Here is a 26,938-nt window from a genome sequence, read left to right as displayed (position 1 = left end):
GCAAAAGGGGGGGGGGGCAAAATACCATGGCAAAATAAAATTTTCAAAATATCTTTTCCAGCAAGTTAAATACATACAAACTACTTGTTGGTGTATTCTAACTATTTTTAAAAAAAGAGTTAGAATTGCCAGATTGTTAGAAATTAAAGGTCTAAAGTAGGGGGTTCATTATACCGCAGGAGGGTCAAAATACCATGGCAAAGTAAAATTTTCGAAATATCTTTTCCAGCAAGTTAAATACATACAAACTACTTATTGGTGTATTCTAACTACATAAAATAGTTAGAATTGCCAGATTTTTTTTTAATAAAAGATCAAGAGTAGGGGGGTTCAATATACCGCAGGAGGGGGGGGGGGGGCAAAATACCATGGCAAAGTAAAATTTTCAAAATATCTTTTCAAGCAAGTTTAATAAATACAAACTACTTATTGGTGTATTCTAACTACATCAAAGACTTGGAATTGCCAGATTTTTTAAAATTAAAGGTCTAGAGTAGGGGATTGCAAAAACCACAAGGGAGGGGGGGGGGGTCAAAATTCTTAGCGAAGTAAAATTTTCAAAGCATCTTTTCCAGCAAGGTTAATACATGCAAACTACTTGTTGGTGTATTCTAACTACATAAAAGAGTTAAAATTGCAAGAATTTTTTGAATTAAAGGTCAAGAGGAGGGGGTTCAATATACCATGTTAGGGGGGTCAAAATACCATGGCAAAATTTTTAGCTATACTAGCTCCTAAACAGTAATAATACTTTAATAAGTAGTTTGTATAAAATTGAGAATGGAAATGGGGAATGTATTTAACATGATGGAAAAATGTTTTGAAAATTTTACTTTGCCATGGTATTTTGACACCTCTGAGGTATATTGAACCCCCTACTATAGACCTTGAATTTCAATCATTCTAGCTATTCTAACTCCTTAACATTGTAATAATACTCCAATAAGTAATTTGTATGTATAAAACATGCTGGAAAAGATATTTTGAAAATTTTACTTAGGCATGGTGTGAATTGGGCACTTTACCCATTAGCATTAAATGTTATCAACTTATGTATAAATACTATGTGCGTCTCAGTGATATTGGTGAACGGTCTGGTGGTCCGTATGAAATTCTCAAGGCTGCTTTTGAAGTGGACAAAACTCTTACAAATAGAGAAAATTCATGGTCTAATAAACTATCTGAATTAATGAAATATATTGGAATACCCTTAAACAAGCATTGTAATAGTAATTTCAAACAGAAACTAGAAGATTTCTACAAAAATAAAATTATATTTGAACTATCTAAGATAAAAGATGGAAACTGTGGTAAACTTTTATTTTTTAGTAAAATTTATACTGAATTTAAACAACAAGAATATTTAAACTTTAATATTCCTAAATACCTTAGGAAAAAACTCACTAAATTAAGAATAAGTGCACACTCATTGGCAATAGAAACTGGTAGGTATGCAAGACCAAAAATACCCTCTAATGAGAGATTTTGTAAATTTTGCACAGGAAAAATTGAAAATGAGATTCATTTCTTGATTGAATGTCCGCAATATAACAAAATTAGATCTAAATATAAAATTAATGACATTAATTCAAATAATTTGGATGAAAATTTTACCAAAATATTAAATCCTATGTCTGAAAAAGAATTAAAATCTATTTGTATGTATATTGAAGAAGCTCTTGATTTGAGAGACCACCATACCGTTTCATCAGGTAATAATCTTCGACAGTACTTCGTGCATATACATATATATCTTATATTATGTGTTTTAAGTAAATTTATGAAAATCTAGAATAACACTGATGTATAAGTTTATGGTATCAATATCAGTTTATAATGTAATGACATACATAGAATTGTCTTATAACTTGTTGTTACATGCATCTTTGTTTCATTTATATGTTGTTTTAATATTATAATTATCTGTATTTGGATCATGCCTCTATTGTGCTCTTTCCAATAAAATATTGAATTGAATTGAATTGGTATTTTGACCCCCCTGCGGTATATTGAACCCCCTACTATGGACCTTTCACTTCAAAAATTCCAGCTATTCTTAATCCTTAACATAGTAATAATACTCTAATAAGTAGTTTGTATGCATTTAACATGCTGGAAAAGATATTTTGAAAAGAAAAAAATTTCCATGGTATTTTGACCCCTCTACCATGGTATATTGAACCCCCTACTATAGACCTTGAATTTCAAAAATTCTAGCTATTCAAACTCCTTTACATAGTAATAATACTCCAATAAGTAGTTTGTATGTATTAAATTTGCTGGAAAAGATATTTTGAAAATTTTACTTTGCCATGGTATTTTGACCCCCCTGCGGTATATTGAACCCCTACTACAGACCTTGAATTTCAAAAATTCTAGCTATTCTAACTCCTTAACATTGTAATAATACTCCAATAAGTAATTTGTATGTATAAAACATGCTGGAAAAGATATTTTGAAAATTTTACTTAGCCATGGTATTTTGACCCCCCTGCGGTATATTGAACCCCCTACTATGGACCTTTCATTTCAAAAATTCCAGCTATTCTTAATCCATAACATAGTTAAAATACTCCAATAAGTAGTTTGTATGCATTTAACATGCTGGAAAAGATATTTTGAAAAAAAAAAATTTCCATGGTATTTTGACCCCCCTACCATGGTATATTGAACCCCCTACTATAGACCTTGAGTTTCAAAAATTAACCTATTCTAACCCCTTTACATAGTAATAATACTGTAATAAGTTGTTTGTATGTATCTAACATGATGGAAAAGATATTTTGAAAATTTTACTTAGCCATGGTATTTTGACCCCCCTGCGGTATATTGAACCCCCTACTATAGACCTTGAATTTCAAAAATTCTAGCCTTTCTAACTCCTTAACATAGTAATAATACTCCAATAAGTAGTTTGTATGTATTTAGCATACTAAAAAAGATATTTTGCAAAATTTTACATAGTCATGGTATTTTGACCCCCCTGCGGTATATTGAACCCCTACCATAGACCTTTAATTTCAAAAATTTCAGCTATTCTTAATCCTTAACATAGTAAAAATAATAGCCAATAAATTGTAAATTAGATTATCTGCAATACTATTTATCAAAAACAGGGGGGTTCAATATACCGCAGGGGGTTCAAAATACCATATGTGAAAAATGATCCCGGGGTCAAAATACCATGCGGTGTAATGACCCTGGGGTCATTTTACCGCATGGTATTTTGACCCCGGGTTCAATTTTTAGGGGATTCAAAATACCATATGACAACGGATCTGACTTTATGTGATGTAAAAAAATGACCTTTTAAGTTAAGAACAAAATGAACATATCTACCCTCTACCACACTACTTTGTTAGTCACAATATATATCCACCTAAGAAATTTCAACCTTTTTTTTAATTTGGAAAACAAGACCATAAGTATTTTTAAAACACCAGGCTTTACTTAATTTTTGGTATTGAATGTTGTAGATAGATATAGGAATGCACTTTTGTTAAAGAAGTTTTAACCCTTATATATTGATAAATCGCAGATAGCTCAGAAAATTCAATATTACTAGATCATGGATGGAAAAACACTTTCTTATGAAGAAGTTTCTGTCCAAACTTTGTGAGATTTGATAAATTTCATTTATCAGATTAACCAAAAAAACTGACCCTTAATGAAGAATCAAAAGCCATGATTAATGACTGCAGAATCAGTCAGTCTTCAGACCTTGGTCATGGATAAGACAAAAAGATCAAATGATTATTTTTCATAAAATTTCTTTTTAATGAAAAAAAATGCGACAATACTCGGAGATTTGATTCTGCTTTTTTTAATACTTTTTACAAACATGTAGATGAAGGAGTCTGGGAATTAGGATGAGCATAAAGCACAAGAGATTAGAAATAAAGACTCTTATTACACTGGCACTGAGGAGTTTCAAATTTTTATCTCAATTGATTTTTTTTTCAAAACCACCCTAAATAATTTTACTAAATACATCTAAGGACAAAGGGGAATGTACTGTGTCACACTGCATCCTACAAGGAAGTGAATTCCCTTTACAAAAAGCTCTTACTCTTTCTCTCTTGTATATCCCATATCCAAATTCAAACCCTCCTCCCCCACTTCAAAAGCATGGCAAATGCAGTTTCCTTAACAGTTCGGTATTATCATAATCTACAGAAACCTATAGCTATTCATCTGTATGATTACTTAACAAAGTCTACAGGAAAACAGTTTCAAATTCACTATTCTCTGGTGGTAAAGCACAGATTTTAGCTTGTGTTTTTCCTTTTTTGCCATTTTATATGAAACACAACATCAACTTTTTCACTTATGAACTGTTTCAAAGAATCTCATGATTGATCTATATTGCTAAATTACAACCAATCAGGAATGATCTTGTATAAGAATTAGGAAATTGTGATTTTGAAATTGAGTTTTGTCTTTTTCTAAATTGTCTAATCAGTTTCATTTGACTTATGCCTAGCTATCACCTTTCAGGAAATATCAAACTTCATGCTGATTAAAAAGCAAAAAATTCAAATATCACAATTGACATAATTTTAAAGATAAAAGATATATAAGAAATTGAATATCTGTCTTAAACACACAATGTTTATGGGTAGAGTTTAAGAATCTGAATGCAGAAACTTGGACTGGTAGTATTACAGGTACTGGAAAGTCATCTTCCCCAAAATTGTTCTTTGGACAGATTTGTCAGGAATTCCATTTCTCCATAATAAGCATGGTTAAGACCTCCTAAATATGTACAATTACACAACTTTCTTGTGAATTGATTCTGTTTTTAATTACTGTTTAAATAACCGATGGAATAACTTAAAATTTCACAACTTACTTTTCAACTAACAATTCTCCTTCTTCTGTTTGCTGCATGATCTTTTCAAATCTTTCTTGTTCTTGCTGAAATCAGAGGTACATGTATAAAGTTATCTATGAAATCAGAGGTACATGTATAAAGTTATCTATGAAATCAGAGGTACATGTATAAAGTTATCTATGAAATCAGAGGTACATATATAAAGTATATAAGGTAATCTTTGTCGTTATCTATGAAATCAGAGGTACATGCATAAAGTATGTAAGGTAATTTTTGTCGTTATCTAGGAAATCAGAGGTACATGTATAAAGTGTGTAAGGTAATCTTTGTCGTTATCTATGAAATCAGAGGTACATGTATAAAGTGTGTAAGGTAATCTTTGTCGTTATCTAGGAAATCAGAGGTACATGTATAAAGTATGTAAGGTAATCTTTGACGTTATCTATGAAATCAGAGGTACATGTATAAAGTATATAAGGTAATCTAAAGCAAAGTCTTCAAAGGTAAGTTAAATATTATTTTCATTTTATATCCCTTAAAAAAAAATTACAGTCAATTAGACCATGCAAGATTTTAAATGTTCAACCTTTTACACCAAAATTTTATCAAACAGTTTGCTTAATATTGCAAAATAAACAAAGCATTCACTGACAACTATATTATAAATTTTGAAGGGAATACATTCCTTTGGGAATAAGGAATACAGTGTTGTACTACTAGTATATCAAAATTATTGAGAATTCGATTTTTGCATGAGATAGGCACATTAAGGTATGTGACTGAATAAGATGTATTTATTGTACTCAAGTAGCCTCTCACTAAGCTAGGATAATAGTGAAACAGCAAAAAGAAACTTAACAAAACTGACATTTACTTCATACATTTGTGTACTCATAATATTGCAACTAAGACAACATCTTAAGAAATAACAGTGGAGAAAGTATTGACCTAAAAGTACTTACAAGTACAACAAACTAGTTCAACTGACAGACAGAAAGTTTTCATATATGCAAGTATAATCTTATTAAAACATCTCCCGAGATATTAAATGGGAGAATAGGATTTATAATCATGACATTTGATGGCTTAATGGTGAACCCACACATCAATCTGTTGTAAAATAGTGTTGCTACTTTACTCTCTTGTTTATAAATACCACTTTAATTTTATTCATATTACTTCAAGGCAGATAACTGTTTTGCTTTCACTGAAAAGAAAATTTCCTATGGCCAAAAAGTAAAGTAATGTGCTGTTATAATATGAAATTTTGAAGACAATTTCTATTTTTTAATACTTTCAAGTTAATTACCTGAGAAAATTGTTGGTACAGTAGATCAACATATTTTTTTCTACCTTGATAGCCCCTGAAATGTCTTTGTATGCATGTTGCATAGTGCTCTAAATAGTTTTCTTCTTTCTTCTCCTGAAAGATTTAAGAAACAATTATTTCACTAATTTCTTTGATGGTTTACTGAATCTGCAGTATTTACTTGAATGAATACAATTTCACTGGACCATCATAATAAAGTTATTGAACTTTCCCTTATTTGTTTCAGTAATAATTGAACTTTATTTGGCAAGAGTAGTATCAGTTTTGTTTTTCAGGCTGGTAAAATTCATGAAGGCAAAAGACATCAATTTTATAAATGCTTTATCAGGAAACAGGAAAACCATGTACATATTACTAAACCTATACATGTATTCCCTATCCAGTACCATCCAGTAATATAATTTTAAAAGAAATTGCTTAAAATTAAAGGTATAAACTGTATATAAAGAGATGATCTGTTTGATTTATATGAAAGCTTTGGTTACAACTGAACATGTAGATCTGCTTCTAAATATTGTAATTACTAAACCAGCTTTTACTACTTTAGATATTATGAACAGAAAATTTGACAAACAGAGATATTTATGTGCATTAATGAAAACATTTTTTCATTTAACTTTTTCTGCAGAATAGACTCTGGATGCCATATGCATGGTTTTTAACTGGTCTTAATAAAAATTTCCATGTATTATTACATATACTGACAATATTAGAGAAGATCATACATGTATGTAACATAGCTTCAGAAAAATATATAAAAATGTTATAACTTATTACATGAATAGTTCAACAGAACCTTTTGAATGAATTCAACATGCTTGTCTGTCAATGCAGCAGGAATTTGGAAAATTTGTACAGAATATCCCAGCTTTAAATTTCAAATGATTTAATTTTTATTAGAAATTTGGAAATAGGATCCATCAGAACCAATGATTACCCGTGACACAAAAAGTCATGTTTTTTATTCAATTTGACTGTCATGTGATTTATCAAAAGACTTTATATGTTATTCCTGCTAATCTTAGTCAACATTGGTTCAGAAGTTAAACCATACCAACAACAGGCGTGTTAAGGTTTACCATGATTACAGTTTTTGCCCATGAGAAAAACAGTACATACAAGTTTCAAAAACATGAGAAATGTTCCCTTTTAATATTTCAGCTAAGAAAGAAATAAATTAATTGATGAAGCTAGTAACAACATTTTTTTTAGCCCTTTTTCAGTGTTTTCCTGAGAAATTAATTGAAGGATGGGTGAATTGACTGAAAGTATGGGGATCGTATATTTGAAGTACGGTGGCTTATACAGAGTAATATGGCATTTCAAATTTTGAAAGGATAAGGGTCTAACATGTCTAAAGTTGATTCATAGTGGCACCCTCATGGGAAAACACTGCTCTCTTATCTTGCATGATAATAAAGAAGAGTAATATTTTCTCCATCTGATATTCCCAATTCCTTATTACAATCTTATAAGTATTATACTTACTCCAGGAAAAAGTGCTTTAGTAATTGCAGGGTTAAATGCCTGTAAAACAAAACATCATTTTAAGGATATGTGTCAGTACAGAAGATGGTTCTTTATATTGATACAGAAAACATTTAGTTGCTCTAATTATGTTAACAAATTAATATCTTTGAAAATCGAAATTAGTACTAAATCATAAGCTTTTGTTACTGCATTTTTATTCAAATATCATGCTCTTGTTTGACATATCCATAGTAAAGGACATCACAGTTAAAACTGCAAATTGAGTTGTATTTAGAATGACTTTTAAGATGAAATTATTCTTTTTTCCATAAATTTGATCATAATATTCAGAGGCGAATGACATGACAGAAACTTATCACAATCAATTACCAGTATGTATACTATGTCTATGCTAAAGCTTAAAGCGAAATAACATAGAAATACAACAAGAAAGACTATCTCATAATACAACTCCTGACATTTTGCTGATATTTTGACACAAGTAGGAACACTTTCCTGTTTCATGAAATCACATTATGAAATCAGCCATTATTTATCATTTACAAATATATACAAATATTTTTAAATGAACCCATTAAATCTTTGTTATTTAGAAACCATCACAGTGTAAGGGAGATAATTCATAATCAACTTTATCAAAATGTTATTGTTTTATGAGGAGAGAGAGGACAAAATCAGTGAAATGGAACCAAATGTAAACTCTATCTGTAACTTGTCATCGTACTCACATAATAAAAGTCAGCTGCATATGTAAAGGCGTTTAGGAAAAAGTCCATATAACTGTTATTTTCAAGTATTTTTCAGTCTGTAATAATAATAATCTGCAGAGTGGAACCAAAAATAAATTTGATCTGTAATTTATCATAGTAGACTCACATACTAAACATCAGCTCAATATGTATGGGGAGGGGTTTAGAAAAAAAATTGTTTAACTGACTGACTGAATGACAAAAAAGGGAATCACTATATATGTGGAAAGAATGATAGAAACTTCCAAAAAAATATCAATGCAATTTGAAAAAATAGAAAAATATAAAAAATCAAAGAGCAGAATGCTCTGAGGGATACGATTGCCATTGTTTTTATAGTCACATGTAGCTAGATAATATTATTTTCAAAACTAATTCAACTGCACATGTAAAGTTACGTAATATGAATAGTTACAAAATAGCCAATCCCGGATACAAGTGTATGATAATGAACAATGAACTTAGGCCTATTGTGTTTTACTTTTGTACTATAAATTCCAAGTTTACTTTCCACAGTAGTCATTGAGACTCAGAGTGAGAGAAGGTATTTCACTTCGAATCTTAATTATCACCTATTTTCCTACGTTAATTCTAGGAGGAACCCCATTCCTAACTCTTTAAATGTTTAATTTCCTTTGGGTCAGTTGTCATGACTCCTTTCTGTACATATTCCTCGGTTTAAATTGTGATCGTTTTTAATATAATAAGATGTTTATCGACAGAACAAGTTAATTTTTTTTCGAAGTGTATTTACATTCAGAATTGACGGAAGTTACTTCTGGAAGGGAGACAACTCGAAATGATAATATGGAAGACTCCATTTTGCCTGAAGGGGTGTTGTAGTTCATACCTTAACGATGTGGAATACATTTATTTTAATTTAAATGATGCATGATTTAAAATTATGCAACAACAACAACCCTCAATAGCAGACATACAAAGAAAGGATCCCATGAGTTTTAAATTATTCAATTGAGTGGGGAATCCAAAGCAACCATTCTATCTATATATAGCTAATACCCCTTAAGCTTGAAGTCCAGAAAACTATACACATGCGCATAATTACCTAAACAAACCCTTGAGCAAGAACGTATATTCAATTTTAATTAAACGACCTAGATGGTTCTCTATTTCTTTATGGAAGTACAATATCAAATATCAGTTTCATAACGGTGACATATATATATGAACTCCACTTCAGTTCTTATATGACAGAAATAGATTCATCGGAATTCAGAGAACTCTCGCATTTTTATCAAAACTGGGGACTTCCCTCTAACGTGTTTCTAAATTTATAAAAGCACTAAATATAAATACTGCTTAATTCTGATTTTCCGTGTTGTTAAAAACATGCATATATAAGTAAAGGGAAATATCAAACATGAAGATTATGAAAAGAACAATATAGGAAAGTTGTTTAAGTTCAGTCCCTTTGTTTGTTTTTACCTTTTAAAGCAAGACAATCATAAGAATCTGAGATGTTCCTTGATGTTAAGAATAAAACGGTTGACGTGAGGGCATTGTCCTGAGCCACTGGTATAAGTCTACAGATGGCTTGAAAGCAATCGTATCTCAAAAAATTATCAGGAGTTGTCTCCAAAAGTCCTAGGTCAATTTGCAATTTTTCCAGGTTACAGTGGCTTCCAAAATGAAAAAGTCCAAAAAGTAAAATCACAAAAATACTGAACTCAGAGGAAAATCAATTCGGAAAGTCCATAATCACATGGCAAAATCAAATAACAAAACACATCAAAAACGAATGGACAAGAACTGTCATATTCCTGACTTGGTACAGGCATTTTTAAATGTAGAAAATGGTGGATTGAACCTGGTTTTATAGCTAGCTAAACCTCCCACTTGTATGACAGTCCCATCAAATTCCATTAAATTGTCACCGATGCCTGAACAAAACAAACAGACACAATAGTTAAAAATGTCAAAAATAGGGGTACAGCAGTCAACATTGTCAGTCAGGGGTACTACTTGTACAAGTGTATTTTATTTACTTGAAGAAGTAAAAAAAATATACACATATAAGTAAATTAATAGGATACTTATACAAGTGAATTTTATTTACTTGTATAGGTAAAAAAAAATGGCTTAGTTATGTCCCTTAGTCATTCAGAATTTTTTACTTGTATAAGTAAAAAAATCATCCTTTCTTCTTTTCTTGAATTCTTAAGATTTCTTAGCTCTAATAGAATTTTAAATTGTGTACCCTTTGCAGATGTCTTTACTAATCATTTAAGTGTAATTTCATGGACAATGAAAGTCCCATTTGTCTGTTATCTTCTTAACACTGCTCATTTACAAGCCCCAAAGGAGCAATTTTTGAATGCCTTGCGCAAATATACAAGAGCTTTGCTCAATCAGTTTCTTTGATGGATTAATGAGATGAAACATTGAACTTTAATGAAAAAATTTGAGCAAACCTGGGAAAAATCATTAAAGGCATGATTTTACATCTCAAAACTTGAGGATTTGTGTGGGATTGTAAGAAAAATTTACTTATACAAGTAAATTTTTCAGAAAATTAAGGGGAGATTATTCAAACATTATTTATTTACTTATATGTGTATATTTTTTTTCACTTCTTCAAGTAAATAAAATACACTTGTACAAGTAGTACCCCTGACTGATTGTGTTATCATCTTAATAACTATAATACCAACAAATGTAACGAAGAAGCACAAAAGGGCATACATCAAATTAACATCCTCATTTTGATTATATTATACGATTTTATTTGTCTATGTAAAATGCACCCATCAAGGAAGGAGGGTTTTGAGTACTGGTGTAAAATTGTGCGTTTGAAATTCGCACAGGTAGACATGAAATAATTTTGTCATTTTGCAAAATAATAGGAGGGCATAAAAAAGTTGTGATGAAATTTCATACCTTCATAACTTCTATGTTCCTTTCCAATCTATCGTGTCTGAGTTGTTCTAGATCTGGTTTCTCTAATGTTGTATCACTCTCAGTATTCAGCTTGGGATAAGACATTTCTCCGGGTTCTTTTATTGCAGTATTCATTTCTGGTGATCTTAAATTCTAAAGGAAAAAAGGAAACAAAATGTCTACACAGATACTCAGTGATTACATGTGTGCATGTTGAAGATTTTATTTTATAAATGCCGAGATTTAAAGGGCCACTAGCTGTCAAATTCTCATATTTGATTTATAACAATGTAAAACATTTATCCAAACTATCAAAAGTGTAAAATAAACAGTTTACAGAGCATGGGATAGATAGGTTCGTTTCGTGCATATTTTAGTCCAGACGCCATCTAATTAGCTTTCGATTTGACCTCAAATGACCATATAAGCGATGTAAACATAAATGACCATATTTATAAGCGATGTAAACATAAATAAAGATATGAATAGATTAAACCAACACGTGCAATTTGATTTTTATAGGTCTGTTTGATCTTATTTTATAGATTAAAAATAGAGGTTTCTCATTGCTTTTAACCGTATAAGAATGATTTTGTGTGCATCGAATTAGTAATTGAATGATTTCATTTTCATTGTTGACATTCTTTTTCTTTAAATAACCAGTACACGTACATTTTGTACATGTACAATGCATGCGTTGTCAATCTCTAGCGAGGGGTTAAATTGAAAGTTCACATGAATACGGATTTAAAGAGGTGGACTCATTCACTTGCAAGTGAATAACTAATTATCAATGTTTCTCAGCGTAATTTGACAAAATTGAACCTTTTTGGCTGAAAAAAGAGAATTGTTATTTCACTATTTCACTTTCATTATTGACTGAACAAAAAAAAATCAAACTTTAGATTTTTTATATAAATGTATCTTGTAGCTAGTGACCCTTTAAATCTAGATGAAGGAGGATTATAATGTACTAAGGACATTGGCACTAATTCAGATAAAGCCTTATAATTAGATGAAAGCAGTATTCTTTAGGATACTTTCTATCTATTTGATACATTTACATGTACAGTACATACTCTTATTCATGTTTATAAATAACCAAAAAACACACTACAGCAATCTAGATTTCCCTCAGAGGTTGAACCCTGTACAGTTGAGCAAGTATGGACACTACATTTAATCTTAAAACAGTTCTGGTTTTAATTGTGATTGAATATTTGACACAGCATGATTTGTGAAACAAAATGAATGTGGTCAAAGAACTGGAAATTTTTAAATTGGACATTTACCTACAGTATTATGGTACTATATCCAAAATCTAAGTACATCGTTAGAATCAGTATACATGTACATGTATATATATTAACTTTATTTCCTTCTTATCGAAGATTTTGCATGTATTAAACAATGTTTGGACCTTAATTTGATAAAGGAACCCACAATAACAAAAAAATCTAAATCCATGATTACAAATGTAAGATTCAGCATTTCCAAGAACCCAATAAAGAAAGAACTATTAATTTTCACTACCTTGTATGTTATACAAGTCTTACAAAGTAAATGTTATAGTTTCAGAGTGAAGCAACTTTAATCAATAAATTGAACAATGCATATATATTCATTAATTAATTAAGTCTATCTATCTAAAAGTCTGTTAATGTGAGTGCAATGAGTGTGGAATGCGTAATTTTTCCTTTTGTGATCAATATATTAATATTCTTCTGTCAGATATTCCATGCATGTGTCCATAGTTGTTATCACAAGGATTTGGATTTTGGTCAAATCTAGTCTGTTTCGGATGAATCTGACCTCTGATCCTTAGCTTTTAAAGATAAATCAATTGGGAACTAAGAAAATTTACAAAAATTATAACCCAAAAAATCCAGTCACTATATTTCACTCACTTCCATCATTGTCCATTGAAAAAGGCAAGACACCATTTTTTTCCCTTATAAGAGCAGGACATCAAGAAAACATGACAGGGCGCCATAACAGACCAAAATATATGGGAAACATTACTTTCATTGACTTAGTAAAATTGAAAGCGACTGAGAGCAAGTATGGTGAACAACACAGCGACAAGATTTCGTTTTTGACTGTCTGGCAAAGCAAAGTGACAGCGGGGAAAACTACTTATCCCTCCAGTCACCTGTATCTGTATCTGTAGTGGTACGTGTAGAATCCTGTTAAGGCTTTTATACACGGTGGAGAAGAGCGCTGTTGTTTAAAAAAACGATTTCCAATTTATACAACTGGAATTTGAAATAAAATTGGGCGCGAACATGTAGAGTGCGAATGGACCTTAGGTGAGAATGTGCGAGGTGCGAACGTGTAGGGTGCGAAAGTGTATTGGGTGCTAACGGACCTGATACCTGTTCTTGTAGAGCGGTCTTAAATGCCTCTACAGAACCTGCATGCACAACTTTATCTGGTAGTTGGTTCCAGTGGATAGTGGATAATAGCATGATCCCTAGACACAGGTCTGTGGAGCTCTCAGGGCTTGGGGAGAACACTGCGGCCTTGTTTGTTTGCATGTCATGACTCATGGTTACGTATGACGGTATGTACAATGTATTCTAGGTGAGGGTTGGTTTATATATCTCTTTGTGTGGTCGGACCCATACAGTAAAAGAGGTCAATTTTCCTGGACGGTGATTTCTTTCTTATTGCCGCTTACTTAGTCTTTTAATCGCTAATTAATGAGAACCAATAGAAATGAGAAAAGACCATATCTCAACATGAGGAAATTTATTATGCAATATATTTACCTTTCAAACTTTGCAGGTATAGAAGAGAAATATCCTAAATGGAGCTATGATAATGCCCGTATTGGAAACTTAATGTAATCAGCGTTTCAAATTACATTCTTTATTCCAACTCGAAAACTGACTCAAACCGGAAACGTCATTTGCTAACTTTGCTGTATATCCATAGTTTCGGATTCACAAAAAATATTTTTAGGTGTCACTAAAAAGTATACGGAGCGTCCGGAATAGCCCCGAGAAAATAATACAGACTAGCCACGTGAAGACCAAATAAACATATTAATCAGATACATTTTACCAGTAATACTTTGAGTTTCCCTGCAAGTCCATTATATTCCAAAGCAAACAATGAGATAACATCATACACAATTTTATACGCAAATTGTTGGTTTTATGGAAGTCAGCGTTCATTAAATTTTGACTTTTCTTTAATTTATTTTGTAACTCTTTGTATTGTATAGTTTTGTAATGATTTCTATCGGCTGTTATACCCTTTTCACAGAATTTTTTTTTTTAAATGGTACTTTGAATGATTCATCTTCTATAGCAATATTTTCGGCGAGGCAGTGGTTCTTACACTATTTTTTCCAGGAAATTATTTCCCAGAAAAATATCAGTGTATGGAAATAGAGGAAATGAGGTATGACTGCAAAAAATAAAATCCACTACCTGCCAACAGAGTAAATGGCGTGGATATAAGCAATGATAGGTCAGCGTACAGCTTTCAACCATGAAAAAACCCATACCATATACTCAACTATAAAAGACTTCGACACGAAAACATAGAAACAATTTATATAAGAAAATTAAAAATGCAATTTATGAAAATCAAAAATGTCAGGCCAGAACCAATAACAACTACGAAATTACAGGTTTTCAACGTGGGGCAGGCACGAAAAACATGCGGTGGGGTAAAAGGACAGAAAATTGAAACAAGAATGTGTCAATGAGACAACAACCCGACCGTGCCAAAGGAAGGTAACCAATGGATCTTAACCGCAGCAAGAAAATCCCGGCCGGCGCACCCGAAGGCGGGCTTCATCGGGCCACTAAACAATAATAAAATTGAGAATGGAAATGGGGAATGTGTCAAAGAGACAACAACCCGACCAAAATAAAAAAACACAACAGCAGAAGGTCACCAACAGGTCTTCAATGTAGCGAGAAATTCCCGCACCCGGAGGCGTCCTTCAGCTGGCCCCTAAACAAATATATACTAGTTCAGTGATAATGAATGTATACTAATTCAGCGACATTATATGTTTCTGAGCGCTTAACCCTCCCTAGTTTTTGGGCAGTGATGTTAGAGCACAACACATAAGAAAAACTGTACAAATCAATCACAATTGATTTAACTCGATTGATACAAGCACAACAGAAAAAAAGACGCACGCGCACATCATGAGGGCCCTCATGGGGTTTTTGATTATGTGATTACTTGGCCGTTTTTTTAATGATTATTTGATTATTAAGCCAAATATTTCATGATTATTTGATTACCTAGGACTGTATTTTTAGTTTATGATTATTTGATTACTAAAGATAAGCAAATATTTAATGATTATGTGATTATATTGGCAAAAAAATGGTGATTATGTGATTACTAGGACCCCCCCATGAGGGGCCTCATCATGTGTACATCTAACGGAATTGTCATTTCGTATACAGACCTCATAAACAGTCGAAAAACACACGACCTTGAGTAACGTCAAACTATAAGAAATTAGTATTGGCAAGACATGTTTATATCTTCTGTATATAAATATTCGAAGCAATTATTCATGCCATCATTTTTACAGCTTGTACAACAGTTAGAATGTAAATCACTTTGGGGTAGTTAATTTTGTTTCCATAATTAATCTAAACGGATTCTCAGTTTCCAAATCTTGAATCAATCGTTTAAACTTACTGTGGTGATCTTCTTATCCCAGCATATCCATATGTTTACATATACGGCTGCCATGTTAATTTGGTACTTTCAGACACGTAACTTAAAACGATCCATTAACTCTATTAAAAACAAAGTTAACTAGTATACACACAGAGCTCACTTTCAGTGGGCTTTATACCTTTTTACAAACAGACGGAACTAGTATATAATATAAAGTAGAACCATTTTTTTCGGAATTGGGACAAACTTTCATCTATCTTTCTTTTAAGTTTGTATTCTTCGTCATACGAATTAATACGTTTCTTCTAAAACCAGTTGTTGGCATGATACAGGTTATGTTCTTCGCGTATATTTTATGATAGTCTAATACTAAATCCCCAACGGGAGGGAAAGTGCTTGATTTTCATATGATGAAAACAATCTTTCAAGCTGTTCAATTGAGATCTGGAACCGGTATGTTAGTAACTGTTAGTTGTCATATTGTTTACATATGTTGATCATTATCATTTTGCTTGTTTTTTCGAATACCTTTTCCACAGTGGCACGCGGTATAGGGGGAAGGCTGATATCTCACAAAACATGGTAACCCGCATTTTTGCCTGTCCGAAGTGATGAACCTCTGGCTTTTTGTTTGTCTTGTACATGTTGTATGCTTCTAAATTTTGGTTTATTTATGTGTATCGGATCGTGTTAAGTGACACGTCCGGTTTCTCTAAACTAGTCAAAAAAAAGTTTTATCCATTCATTTATGAATCGTTTTCGATATCCATGTTCACCTAAGTGTGAAGTCCTAGGGAAAGGTGTGGTTCCTCCAATATAATGAGTTTAAAAATGAACTGGTTGCGTGACAAGCGTGAACATAAAAACATTTTGAGATACATTTGACAGAAAAAAAATAGAGTGAGATGGATTAGATATTATACGAGGTCTCAGCATCAGTCATGTGCAAAGGACAATTGGCAGACCTTGGAGCATTGTGACGTTCGTTGTATCATGCATGCATGGAAACAACGTTTCATTTTCGTTAAGCTATGGCGTTTACCACCATGGGTATACTGTCATTCAAGGTATTGTGGACATATTTTAGTTGGTAAGTAATACATTTCATCAAAATAATATAAGATCATAAATAATGTTTAATTGTCATAATATAGTTAGATAACGATTTAATCATTTATGGAAAGTATAAAGATTCCAGACGTGGAACTAAATTTCTACATTTTCGTTTTAATTCTTTGTTTTGCGTTAAAGTGAAGAACCACAATGGACGCCGTTGCACTGGATATTTGGAAAGCCACGTAATATTTGTCCTACCATTGCAGATTTGTTGCAGGTATGTTTATGAACAGTTACAATAATAACAGGAAAGCTCAATAATATCAGATTATTACATGGCATTTTTCATATCGCATGTATTATCAGCTCTAGGTTCAATATCAGCCCAAGAGCGGCTGACATTGACAAAGGGCTGATAATACATGCAATATGAAAAATGACATGATATGATCTTTTTATCATATGCTTCAACAGTGGAGAAAAATAACAGATTCATATAATGATCCTTTTGCGTGGTTCCCAAATAGAACTTCAATGAGTGAAAACTTCACGGACGTCGGTCCCCAACTTTAGTACATTCGATATGAAATCTTTCCATCATATGACTCAACAGAGAAGAAAAATATCTTAATATGGACGAATCGACAAAAATATACATAATAAACACTGTTTGGAAATCAATTTTTTTAAAGTAACTCTTTCTAAATATTGTTTGAAACTTTTAAAAATGCATTTATTTAATAATTTTTTTTTTTTTTTATTTTTTTTTTTTATTTTTATTTTACACAATATACTTTCCAGTATCCAAATAATTGTTTTGTACACTACTTTGTAATGTTTTTCATTGAAAATGTAGCATTGAGGTGAGGTGTATTTTCCGGAATTTACCGAATATCACCAGAATGCCATGCGATAACGTTACGGAAAGGCATGTGATAACAATCGAAGTATGTGATAAACTTTTCATATCAGCCCGCTAAGCACCAATTCTAAAAAAAATTGAATTTACATTAATTTAATGCTATTATCATACAGTAAAAATCATATGTTATTAAGTCTAAGTATATGATAATATCAGATTATTACATGGCATTTTTCATATCGCATGCATTATCAGCCCTAGGTTCAATATCAGCCCAAGAGCCGCATGACTCGAAGGCTGATATTGACCAAGGGCTGATAATACATGCGATATGAAAAATGACATGATATGATCTTTTTATCATATGCTTCAACAGTGGAGAAAAATAACAGATTATTACATGGCATTTTTCATATCGCATGTATTATCAGCCCTAGGTTCAATATCAGCCCGAGAGCCGCATGGCTCGAGGGCTGATATTGACCGAGGGCTGATAATATATGCGATATGAAAAATGACATGTTATGATCTTTTTATCATATGCTTCAACAGTGGAGAAAAATAACAGATTCATATAATGATCCTTTTACGTGGTTCCCAAATAGAACTTCAATGAGTGAAAACTTCACGGACGTCGGTCCCCAAATTTAGTACATTCGATATGAAATCTTTCCATCATATGACTCAACAGAGAAGAAAACTATTTTGATATGGACGAATCGACAAAAATATACATAATAAACACTGTTTGGAAAATCAACTTTTTTAAAGTAACTCTTTCTAAATATTGTTTGAAACTTTTAAAAATGCATTTATTTGATAATTTGTTTGTTTGTTTGTTTTTTTTTTATTTTTATTTTACGCAATATACTTTCCAGTATCAAAATAATTGTTTTGTACACTACTTTGTAATGTTTTTCATTGAAAACGTAGCATTGCCTTGAGGTGAGGTGTACTTTTCCGGAATTTACCGAATATCACCGGAATCCCATGCGATAACGTTACGGAAAGGCATGTGATAACAAACGAAGAATGTGATAAACTTTTTATATCAGCCCGCTAAGCACCAATTCTAAAAATATTGAATTTACGTTAATTTAATGCTATTATCATACAGTAAAAAATCATATGTTATTAAGTCTAAGTATATGATAATATTATATATTTATGTAGATACTATTATAGCAGTTTACAACTTTTTCACGTTATTGAAGTCAAATAAGATTATGGAGAAAAACAAGAAGGAAATCACGTCATAAGACAACATAACCAAGTTGTTTAACAGTATATGAAGCTTCCTTATAGTATAGTGTTGGGTTAAACGATTTTCTATTATAGTCTGAATGTTTTTGACTTTACATAAAGGTCAAATAATTCTTTCTTTCAGACATTGTCTCTGTACTTTCTTTTGTCCGCTATAGTCTTCTGTGTGGTGTTGAAGATTCTACCATGGTTGAAGAAAGGATACATGTACTTACAAATATTTGGTATATTGAATTTTTATATGTTCACCTGTTAATGTTTTTGATAACATACCTTTAAACTGTTTTTTTTTAAACAAAGTCAGCTGCCTCTTTTCCTTGCAGATAGAGTTGAATAATTTATTAACAAATATTCCAGTAAATTCTCATAACTCATATTTTATCTCATGTTTTAGCGACAATGTTGCTTTATCTTTCCTGTATCAGTAAATCTTAGATCTTGGCTAAAGCATAGGGATTATGCAAGACCCAACTTTTTCATAAATTTTAATATAATTACAGAGAATCCATGTCGATATTGGTAATTTTTTTTTTTATTAAACCTTTGGATGTTCACTGTAATTTATATTGAAGTATGAAGAGGTTGGGTCTTGAATAATTCCTTTACTTAAGCCGAGATTTCCATTTAGAGTATACTCGGATTGGTACTTTTTGTTATTTGTTTTTTGTACTTTATACTAATGAGTCAATCTGATGAGTTTATCATTTTTGAATAAATTATATATTTTCAAATAAATTTAAGATCAAACTATTTATCTAAAAAAATATGACAAATGAATTACGGACAGTTCCTAAATATTTATGCTAGTATTATAATTATGAAATAAAAACCGCACGAAAATTGGCCCAAAATAAATCAAAAGGCAAGCACATTTTTTTTTGTCCACATAAATTAAATTTTGAAAAAATATGAATTTCAAAATGACACTGATTTTCTATTATAAACTAAAATATTGACTGCATCGTTAGATCTAAAATATTTTGTGTTTCTGTGACCACGTGATAATTCCTGAGGATTATATCGACGATCAATATCTTATTTGTAGGAGAAACTTTTAGATATGCGCGTGCGATAAAGGAATCGGCGGAGACTAAGGGACTGAGTAGGAAAAGAAAAGAGGTGATGTAAGTATCTACTGGTATTTTCCCATGTATCCTATATGTATAAAGCCATTTATATATTTAATCACAGATTTCGGTATGGGGTTAGATCAACATCTATGGATCATGGGTAAAGACGGCGTACAGTGATCAATAGTTGATCACATCCTTGTCCTTTGGTCTTGGGAGAATATCTGTCTCATCTCCCTTTTCGAGCCTGTGAGATGCGAGACATAACTATTCTACGTTCCATCTTCGTCGTCGATATTAAGAGATTGTCTGTGGTTGAAGTTTCTATTTCACATCAATAACGTTTCCAAACTCTCATGAAATTCGAAGAAACTTGGACAAAAGCTTTTCTATAATAAAAATAAAATTATCCAGAGCAATATTTATATTTTTTCCCTTTTTTGTATCTTACTGCTTATTAACTAAGTCGTTTCGTTTGTAGTCAATATTTAGATACAGTCTTGGGTTAAAGTTTTTGTTAGAAACAAACCTTCAAAATTTCCATGAAATTTTACCAGTAACTTTTTAAATTTTAAAACATGTAATGCAAACATTGTAAAATCTTATTGAGTTTCACGAACTAGCATCTGAAGGAAATGTTCCAATTATATATTTTCCCCGAATTTCACTAATAAATGGACGACGCTACAATTGACACTTTTACTATAACGACTGGAATAGCAGACGTAAACCCTTCCCGTTTATGATATATTGTCAAGATGCCTTAATTAATAATAATTAATAAATTTAATTTTACGGTACGAATTATCCAAGTCTCCGCTTACTTGACGGGGACTTGTCCAGAAACACGTATACATTGTTACTGCAATGAAATCGGTATCACATCATTGACTTTTATGAGACAGCAACCTAACGAAAAAAATAATTAAGACATTCAAGAGGACAATATACAGCCTTGAAAAATAGACAGGCATATCTAGCTTATATTCCCAAAGTAAACATTTTAGATGAACTTTTTACATTATTTTTTATTTGTTTACAGAGTTACAATACAGTTGCCATCAATATACACCACAGACCTACGTGAAAGAATACCAATATACACCACAGACCTACGTGAAAGAATACATCAATATACACCACAGACCTACGTGAAAGAATACAGATTCCATCAATATACACCACAGACCTACGTGAAAGAATAAAGATTCACTGTGAAATATTGCCGAGAGTAACAACCAACGATTGATGTTATAATAATTATATAATAAAAATAAAACTATAATGTCGTTACTCCATTTTTTCTTAGTATTTGGTGAATGGTCTAATTTTCTCCGAGTATAGCTGCCCCTATCAGGTATGAATGCGTGTATACTCAATGAGACAGCCGCTGTTATGTGCAATATTGTAACACAACCGCCAAATATATACACAAATGGTCGCAATATTGACAAAACCATCCAGTCTTTGATAATAGCATATATTTCATAAATTTTCAAAGAAAGCTTTTAAAATGTCTGTAAAGTCTTGTCCATCATAGCATTTTACTGTAATGTTATGATCACCATGCAAACCTGCTATCATAACCGGAAAGCTCTAAAATAGAAACAAAATATGAATTCTACAAATACAAACTTAACAACAAATTAAAGATGTACATTTAAACAAAGATCAAGTATTGTGTGGGTTTGGCTATACTGTTGGTCCGTTCGGTTATATCATCTCGTCAAGTTTTGTATTAGGCTTTCGATTTTTAAATATAATGACCTCGAACATCACTGAAGAAAAATTAATTTGATCACATCTGGTGACAAACATAAAATGTTACATAACTTCTCATCAATATCATTACTCCTGGCATAGCCTATCTAGATTTGGTGTTTTGCAATAGCACGGGTAAACTTTTGAATTCAAGCTCACTACGGAATTTGTATTCCTTGTATGTGTAAGAGAATGATGATCCCTTACAAACTTAGAATATTGTAAAGTGCTCAAGGCGCAAATGATCTCTTGATTGGTTGTATTCTTAGAACATACTCACCCCTTCTTGTCCAATGAAAAGTCAGTTTTTTGCCCTCTAATTTTCATAGTACATGGTTTTCCATGCACTATGAAATGCTATACATGAATGACTTTTCATTGTTAGTTAATTATGAAAGTGAGCACTAACGAAGTGTACAATCCCCTAAGGCATTTTCCTTGGGAAAATAGCCTACTTATTAAAGATAAAAGAGCAAGATTAAAATAAAAACATTTTGAATATTGCAAAATTTCATGCATTTTCTCATGATACACATAATAGAATATACAAAACAAAATTGGTAAGGATAAATAAAATGATATTTATTTAATTTATATACCTTATTTTTGAGGGAATTATTTTTCTTTCCTTAAAAAAAAAACCAAAATGCCAGACTGCTTATACATAAAGCAAAGGATTGTTTTCGGAGAAACGCAATACATTTAAATTTATCAATAAAAAGTAAGCATTTATTGTTGAATGGTCTGAATTCAAATATTCATACAGAGAGTTTTATATCTGTAAAAAAAAATCAAATTCCAAAAAGGGGATTTATATAATATTGTGTTGCCTTTTAATATAAAAAAAAATGTAAAGATATATGAGTATTAAAATTTACCTGAAGCAGAAATAAAACAATTTATCCTTCACAAACTATGTCCGTGCTGTTTCATTTCATTCATTGAAATGATCATTTATTACCTATGTTTTATATTTAGTTCATTATAAAAAGTGAACTCTTATTTAGGTTTAAATATTACAATGGGAAAGAATAATTTTGTAAGGTCACTCGAAAGTGTGAATATGTTCTAAATTGGTCAGACAATACTTGGTCATGTTTTATGAAGATTTAAGCCCTCGGCTTCGCCTTGGGCTTAAATCTTCATAAAACATGACCAAGTATTGTTTAACCTATAAAAAAAAATTGTTTCATTGTTGTAAATTAAATGTTTATAAATGATGCACGACTTCATTTTAAATGTTTGTAATTGATGCACGACTTCATTTGGCAGTAATTCATTTATGGGCTAGCGTTTGTGATGTTAGGACTTTCTTTTAATTTGGGAAATATTAAAAATAATGTGTTATAGACAAGATTTAAGGTGACACAGCAGTACAAAGTATATGTTTCTTGACTGTGAGTATGAACGTAAATTGTATAATGTTTTAGGGAGGAATAATATCATCCTTCTTTAATTACAGTTTCAATCAATAAATTAATTTCAGTTACAACAAATCTTATTCCTCAGCCAATACTTCATTCCGGCTTTTTAAAACTAATTTATTAGGTCTAGGAAATTTTCTATCGCTTGTACTCAACCATGAAGAAAGGGATTATCATTCTCTTACATACACTTAATTAAGGTATACAGAAAAAAATTTATTCTGAGACAAGTGCCTGTGATTGCAAACACAAAGACTTTTCCATTTAATTAATGACTTTTCTTTACTTTTGTGTAATGTTCCCTTGCCTTCTAATATAATGCACATTTAACAGTTAACAGTCAATTCTCAGATTCAAAAAACCTTACTAATATTTTCTTTGGTATGTAACCTGGTGCAAATACAAAAATATGATCAAAAATTTCCCTTAGTTTTAGCGCTATTTTAGGGTTGAATATTATTGAACACAGGCACTCGTCTCAGAATTTTTTTCTGTTTACCTTAATATATTAATTTTTCCGAGACAAGTGCCTGTGTTATAGAAGTATGTCTGAATTGCAGGAAATAAAGAAAAACGTGGTATTTTACTCGAATTTTGTATGGTGATATTTATTATAAAGCACACAGGTTTTGAAATGATTCTTCAAAGTCTTTATGGCCTAATAAAAGTATTACAAAAACTTAAGATTAAACTTGTTAGGTAAATCACTGGATCTAATGTTTTCAAAGATTTGTATTTTTCGTTCATTCATTTGTTTCAAACGAGACTTAAACTTTTCTTAAGTTGCATGTGACTATATTAAATTCATTTTGCACAATTTACTATGTGCATTACAATTCTTCATGACCTTGCTTCATATGAACACATACAGCGGAACAGTCTACAATATAAGAGTGTAAGATTGTACGATTTCTATAACAGCAGTTAAAGTGTCTTAAAAATAGTCCGGACGATGACAGTTGTTATCAAACGGTCCATTTCTGTGTATGTTAGTGATTGTTTTTGTTGCAGTTCAGTGTTTCTGTTTTCCATTGTTGTCCTCTTATGATTGATATTTTCCCCTTGGTTGAAGTTTGTGACCCAAATTTGTTTTCGATTAATCGATTTATGACTATTGAACAGCGGGGTACTACTGTTGCCTTTATTTAGCATCTTTGAGCATTTCATACCCCAAACTTGAAATTTCAACAAACTGATCGAATTTAGTATCATTTGAATGAATGCAAGATTGATATTACACAACACATTGGATTTCTTTACTGTAATAGAAATCAAAATATTTTTGAATAAAATGTTTTTAATTATTTGACAAAAGACTTATTAGTGTGGCCTTTTAAAATATTTGATTACAGATAATATAGTAAATCTTGAAGAAGTACTCTACAGAAGAGACGTTCCGCACATATAAGTTTAGCTTACCATCACAACTCTTTAGTTTTGTCAAACATGACTGATGTACCTCTTTACGTCCCATTTTTATTTCATCTGTAAAATCATACAAACCGTTATTTAATCTGCTTAGCCTAAATTTACACATCTAAAATTGAGAATGCAAATGGGGGAATGTATCAAAGAAACAACCCGACCAAAGGGAAGAAAACAGCAGAAGACCACCTATGGGTCTCCAACACAGCGAGAAAATCTGAAACCCGGAGACAGGCTTTAGCTTGCCCCACTAAACAAAAATGTGCACTTATTCAGTAAAAATGGAATTCATAATAAACCCCAAAACATATAAGTGAATTTAATTAAAAATCATACAAGACAAACAAAGGTCAGAGGCTCCTGATTTGGGACAAGTGGAAACATGCGGCGGTGTCAAAAACGATTTGCGAGATGTAAACCCTTCCCCTATACATCTAGCGAATGTAGAAAAAACAAACATACAACAATACGCACGGTTAAATCTAGTTTAAAATAAGTCGGAGTTCGATGTTAGAATAGGTAGCAAAACAAACTTAGCAGAATGGCAATTAAACATAAATTAACAGAGGACTACCAGCAGTAACTGATATGCCAGCTCCAGACCTCAAATAAACTGATTGAAAAATCAACTCTTCATCATACAAAATTCAAGCACAGACCCTTCCGTTGATGGTTTGAGTATCATATTATTATCAGATTATAAAATATATGAGAAGAACATAACACGTTTCATGCCAACTAGTGTTGATATTTTCAACATCATTGAGTTACAATTCGTGACATTTTTTATGAACTGCATCTATAAGTATTTAGATACAGTACTTTCTTATTTATAATTATTTGGTTTGTTTTCGTTCTAGCAGGCCAACGATATCTGTTATTAGACATTGACAAAGAAGTGTGCAACACAACAATTCATGCCATTTATTTTGATTGAACGTACACGTCGAAAATATTGAAATTTATACATTCTACATATGTTAAACAACTTGTAAAGAATGCTCCATACCAAAAGAGAGCTTGAACAGCTATATCTTTTAATGTATTGTATCTTATGTAGAAAGGTTAAAAAGTCTTGTCTACCACCTTGAACGCTCCCACAGAAGTATATCTTCATTTTCAGTCGGTATAAGGCCGCGCACTACAGTAACTTTTTAATTATTGAACATTTGTTTTCATTTACTTCGTGTGTGTTTTATTAGGTTATGACCAGTTTGATAAATTTTGATAAATCAAATTTAAGATTATATTTTATTCCGCCATATCGATTCAGAACATCTCAGATGTCAATTTTGATTTAATCAGTATAGGGAAACGAACAATTAGGATACCACTCTATTCCGTAGGCATCAATAATAATGATGATCCACTTTTGACAGTTAAAACACAAATATTTTTCCCGGTTAACCTTGCATTCGGAATGGACATATATCGGTTATATTAAATTTTTAGTTTAACATAACTAGAGGCTCTAATTCAATTGTCTGTGTCGCTCACCTTGGTCTGTATGCATATGAACAAAACCAACTTTCTCCAATATTGTAGACGAGAATAGAATTCATGACAAAAATAGCTGTTTTGTTGATCTTCACAGTATTGCTGATCTTTAGTCTGTTTAGTTTCTCTCTATGTGTTTGTAGTTTTTGCTCAGAACACAAAGGAGGGTATACAAAATCCTAATTTAAGGGAAAATGACTCCTATGCAGAGTGACAGTCTACTAAATATATTGGTAACATTTGACTAGTTAGTATATCTTGTCTTGCTGATCATTATTGCTTTCTAAGTTTCTATTTATCCATTATAATTTTTGTCAGACAAAATACAAATTAAATAAAAAAAAAAAAAAAAGGGACAATAAGTCCCACACAGATTCGTTGAACAATTTCTACACGTTACTTTAATTCTAGATCTTTTCTTGCTGAACATTTTTGTCTAATTAAGTTTAATTTACATAATTTTATATCTGTTGTGATTTTAAAGATATTGGGCAAAAACACAAAACGTTGGTAAGCATCGACATCAAAAGGCAAATAAAGGCAACAGTAGTATACCGCTGTTCGAAATTCATAAATCGATAGAGAAAAAACAAATCCGGGTTACAAACTAAAACTGAGG

The 26,938-nt window shown here is 31.5% G+C and overlaps 2 protein-coding genes across 2 annotated transcripts in view; one reads left to right on the top strand and one right to left on the bottom strand.

Annotated features, from left to right (window-relative positions):
- LOC143067321 (uncharacterized) overlaps positions 1–14,232 on the bottom strand; it is a 60,534-nt gene extending 46,302 nt beyond the window's left edge. Inside the window, exons 1-5 of the mRNA XM_076240480.1 lie at positions 14,074–14,232; positions 11,303–11,455; positions 7,653–7,691; positions 6,144–6,257; positions 4,853–4,917 (exon numbers count right to left, since the gene is read on the bottom strand). Coding sequence (XP_076096595.1) covers positions 4,853–4,917; positions 6,144–6,257; positions 7,653–7,691; positions 11,303–11,437 — 353 coding nt within the window. The 5' untranslated portion in view covers positions 11,438–11,455; positions 14,074–14,232. The remainder of the gene's footprint in view (positions 1–4,852; positions 4,918–6,143; positions 6,258–7,652; positions 7,692–11,302; positions 11,456–14,073) is intronic.
- A 2,098-nt stretch (positions 14,233–16,330) lies between these two features.
- Positions 16,331–21,476, top strand: LOC143067322 (uncharacterized). Its single transcript, XM_076240482.1, has 5 exons — positions 16,331–17,051; positions 17,213–17,294; positions 19,267–19,366; positions 20,188–20,266; positions 21,255–21,476. Exons 1-5 carry the CDS (start codon positions 16,993–16,995, stop codon positions 21,415–21,417), a joined length of 483 nt encoding a protein of 160 aa, XP_076096597.1. The 5' UTR covers positions 16,331–16,992; the 3' UTR covers positions 21,418–21,476.
- The last annotated feature ends 5,462 nt before the right edge of the window (positions 21,477–26,938 follow it).

This window comes from Mytilus galloprovincialis, chromosome 3 (assembly GCF_965363235.1).
Source record: "Mytilus galloprovincialis chromosome 3, xbMytGall1.hap1.1, whole genome shotgun sequence".
Taxonomy (NCBI): domain Eukaryota; kingdom Metazoa; phylum Mollusca; class Bivalvia; order Mytilida; family Mytilidae; genus Mytilus; species Mytilus galloprovincialis.
Note: the sequence above shows the minus strand (reverse complement) of the source record. Positions and strands in the feature narration are given on the sequence as shown.

Coding starts and splice junctions, on each gene's coding strand:
- LOC143067322 (XM_076240482.1), top strand. CDS start 16,993: ATGGCGTTTACCACCATGGGTATACTGTCATTCAAGGTATTGTGGACA. Junction 17,295..19,266: donor CCATTGCAGATTTGTTGCAG/GTATGTTTATGA, acceptor TCTTTCTTTCAG/ACATTGTCTCTGTACTTTCT. Junction 20,267..21,254: donor AGGAAAAGAAAAGAGGTGAT/GTAAGTATCTAC, acceptor ATTTGTTTACAG/AGTTACAATACAGTTGCCAT.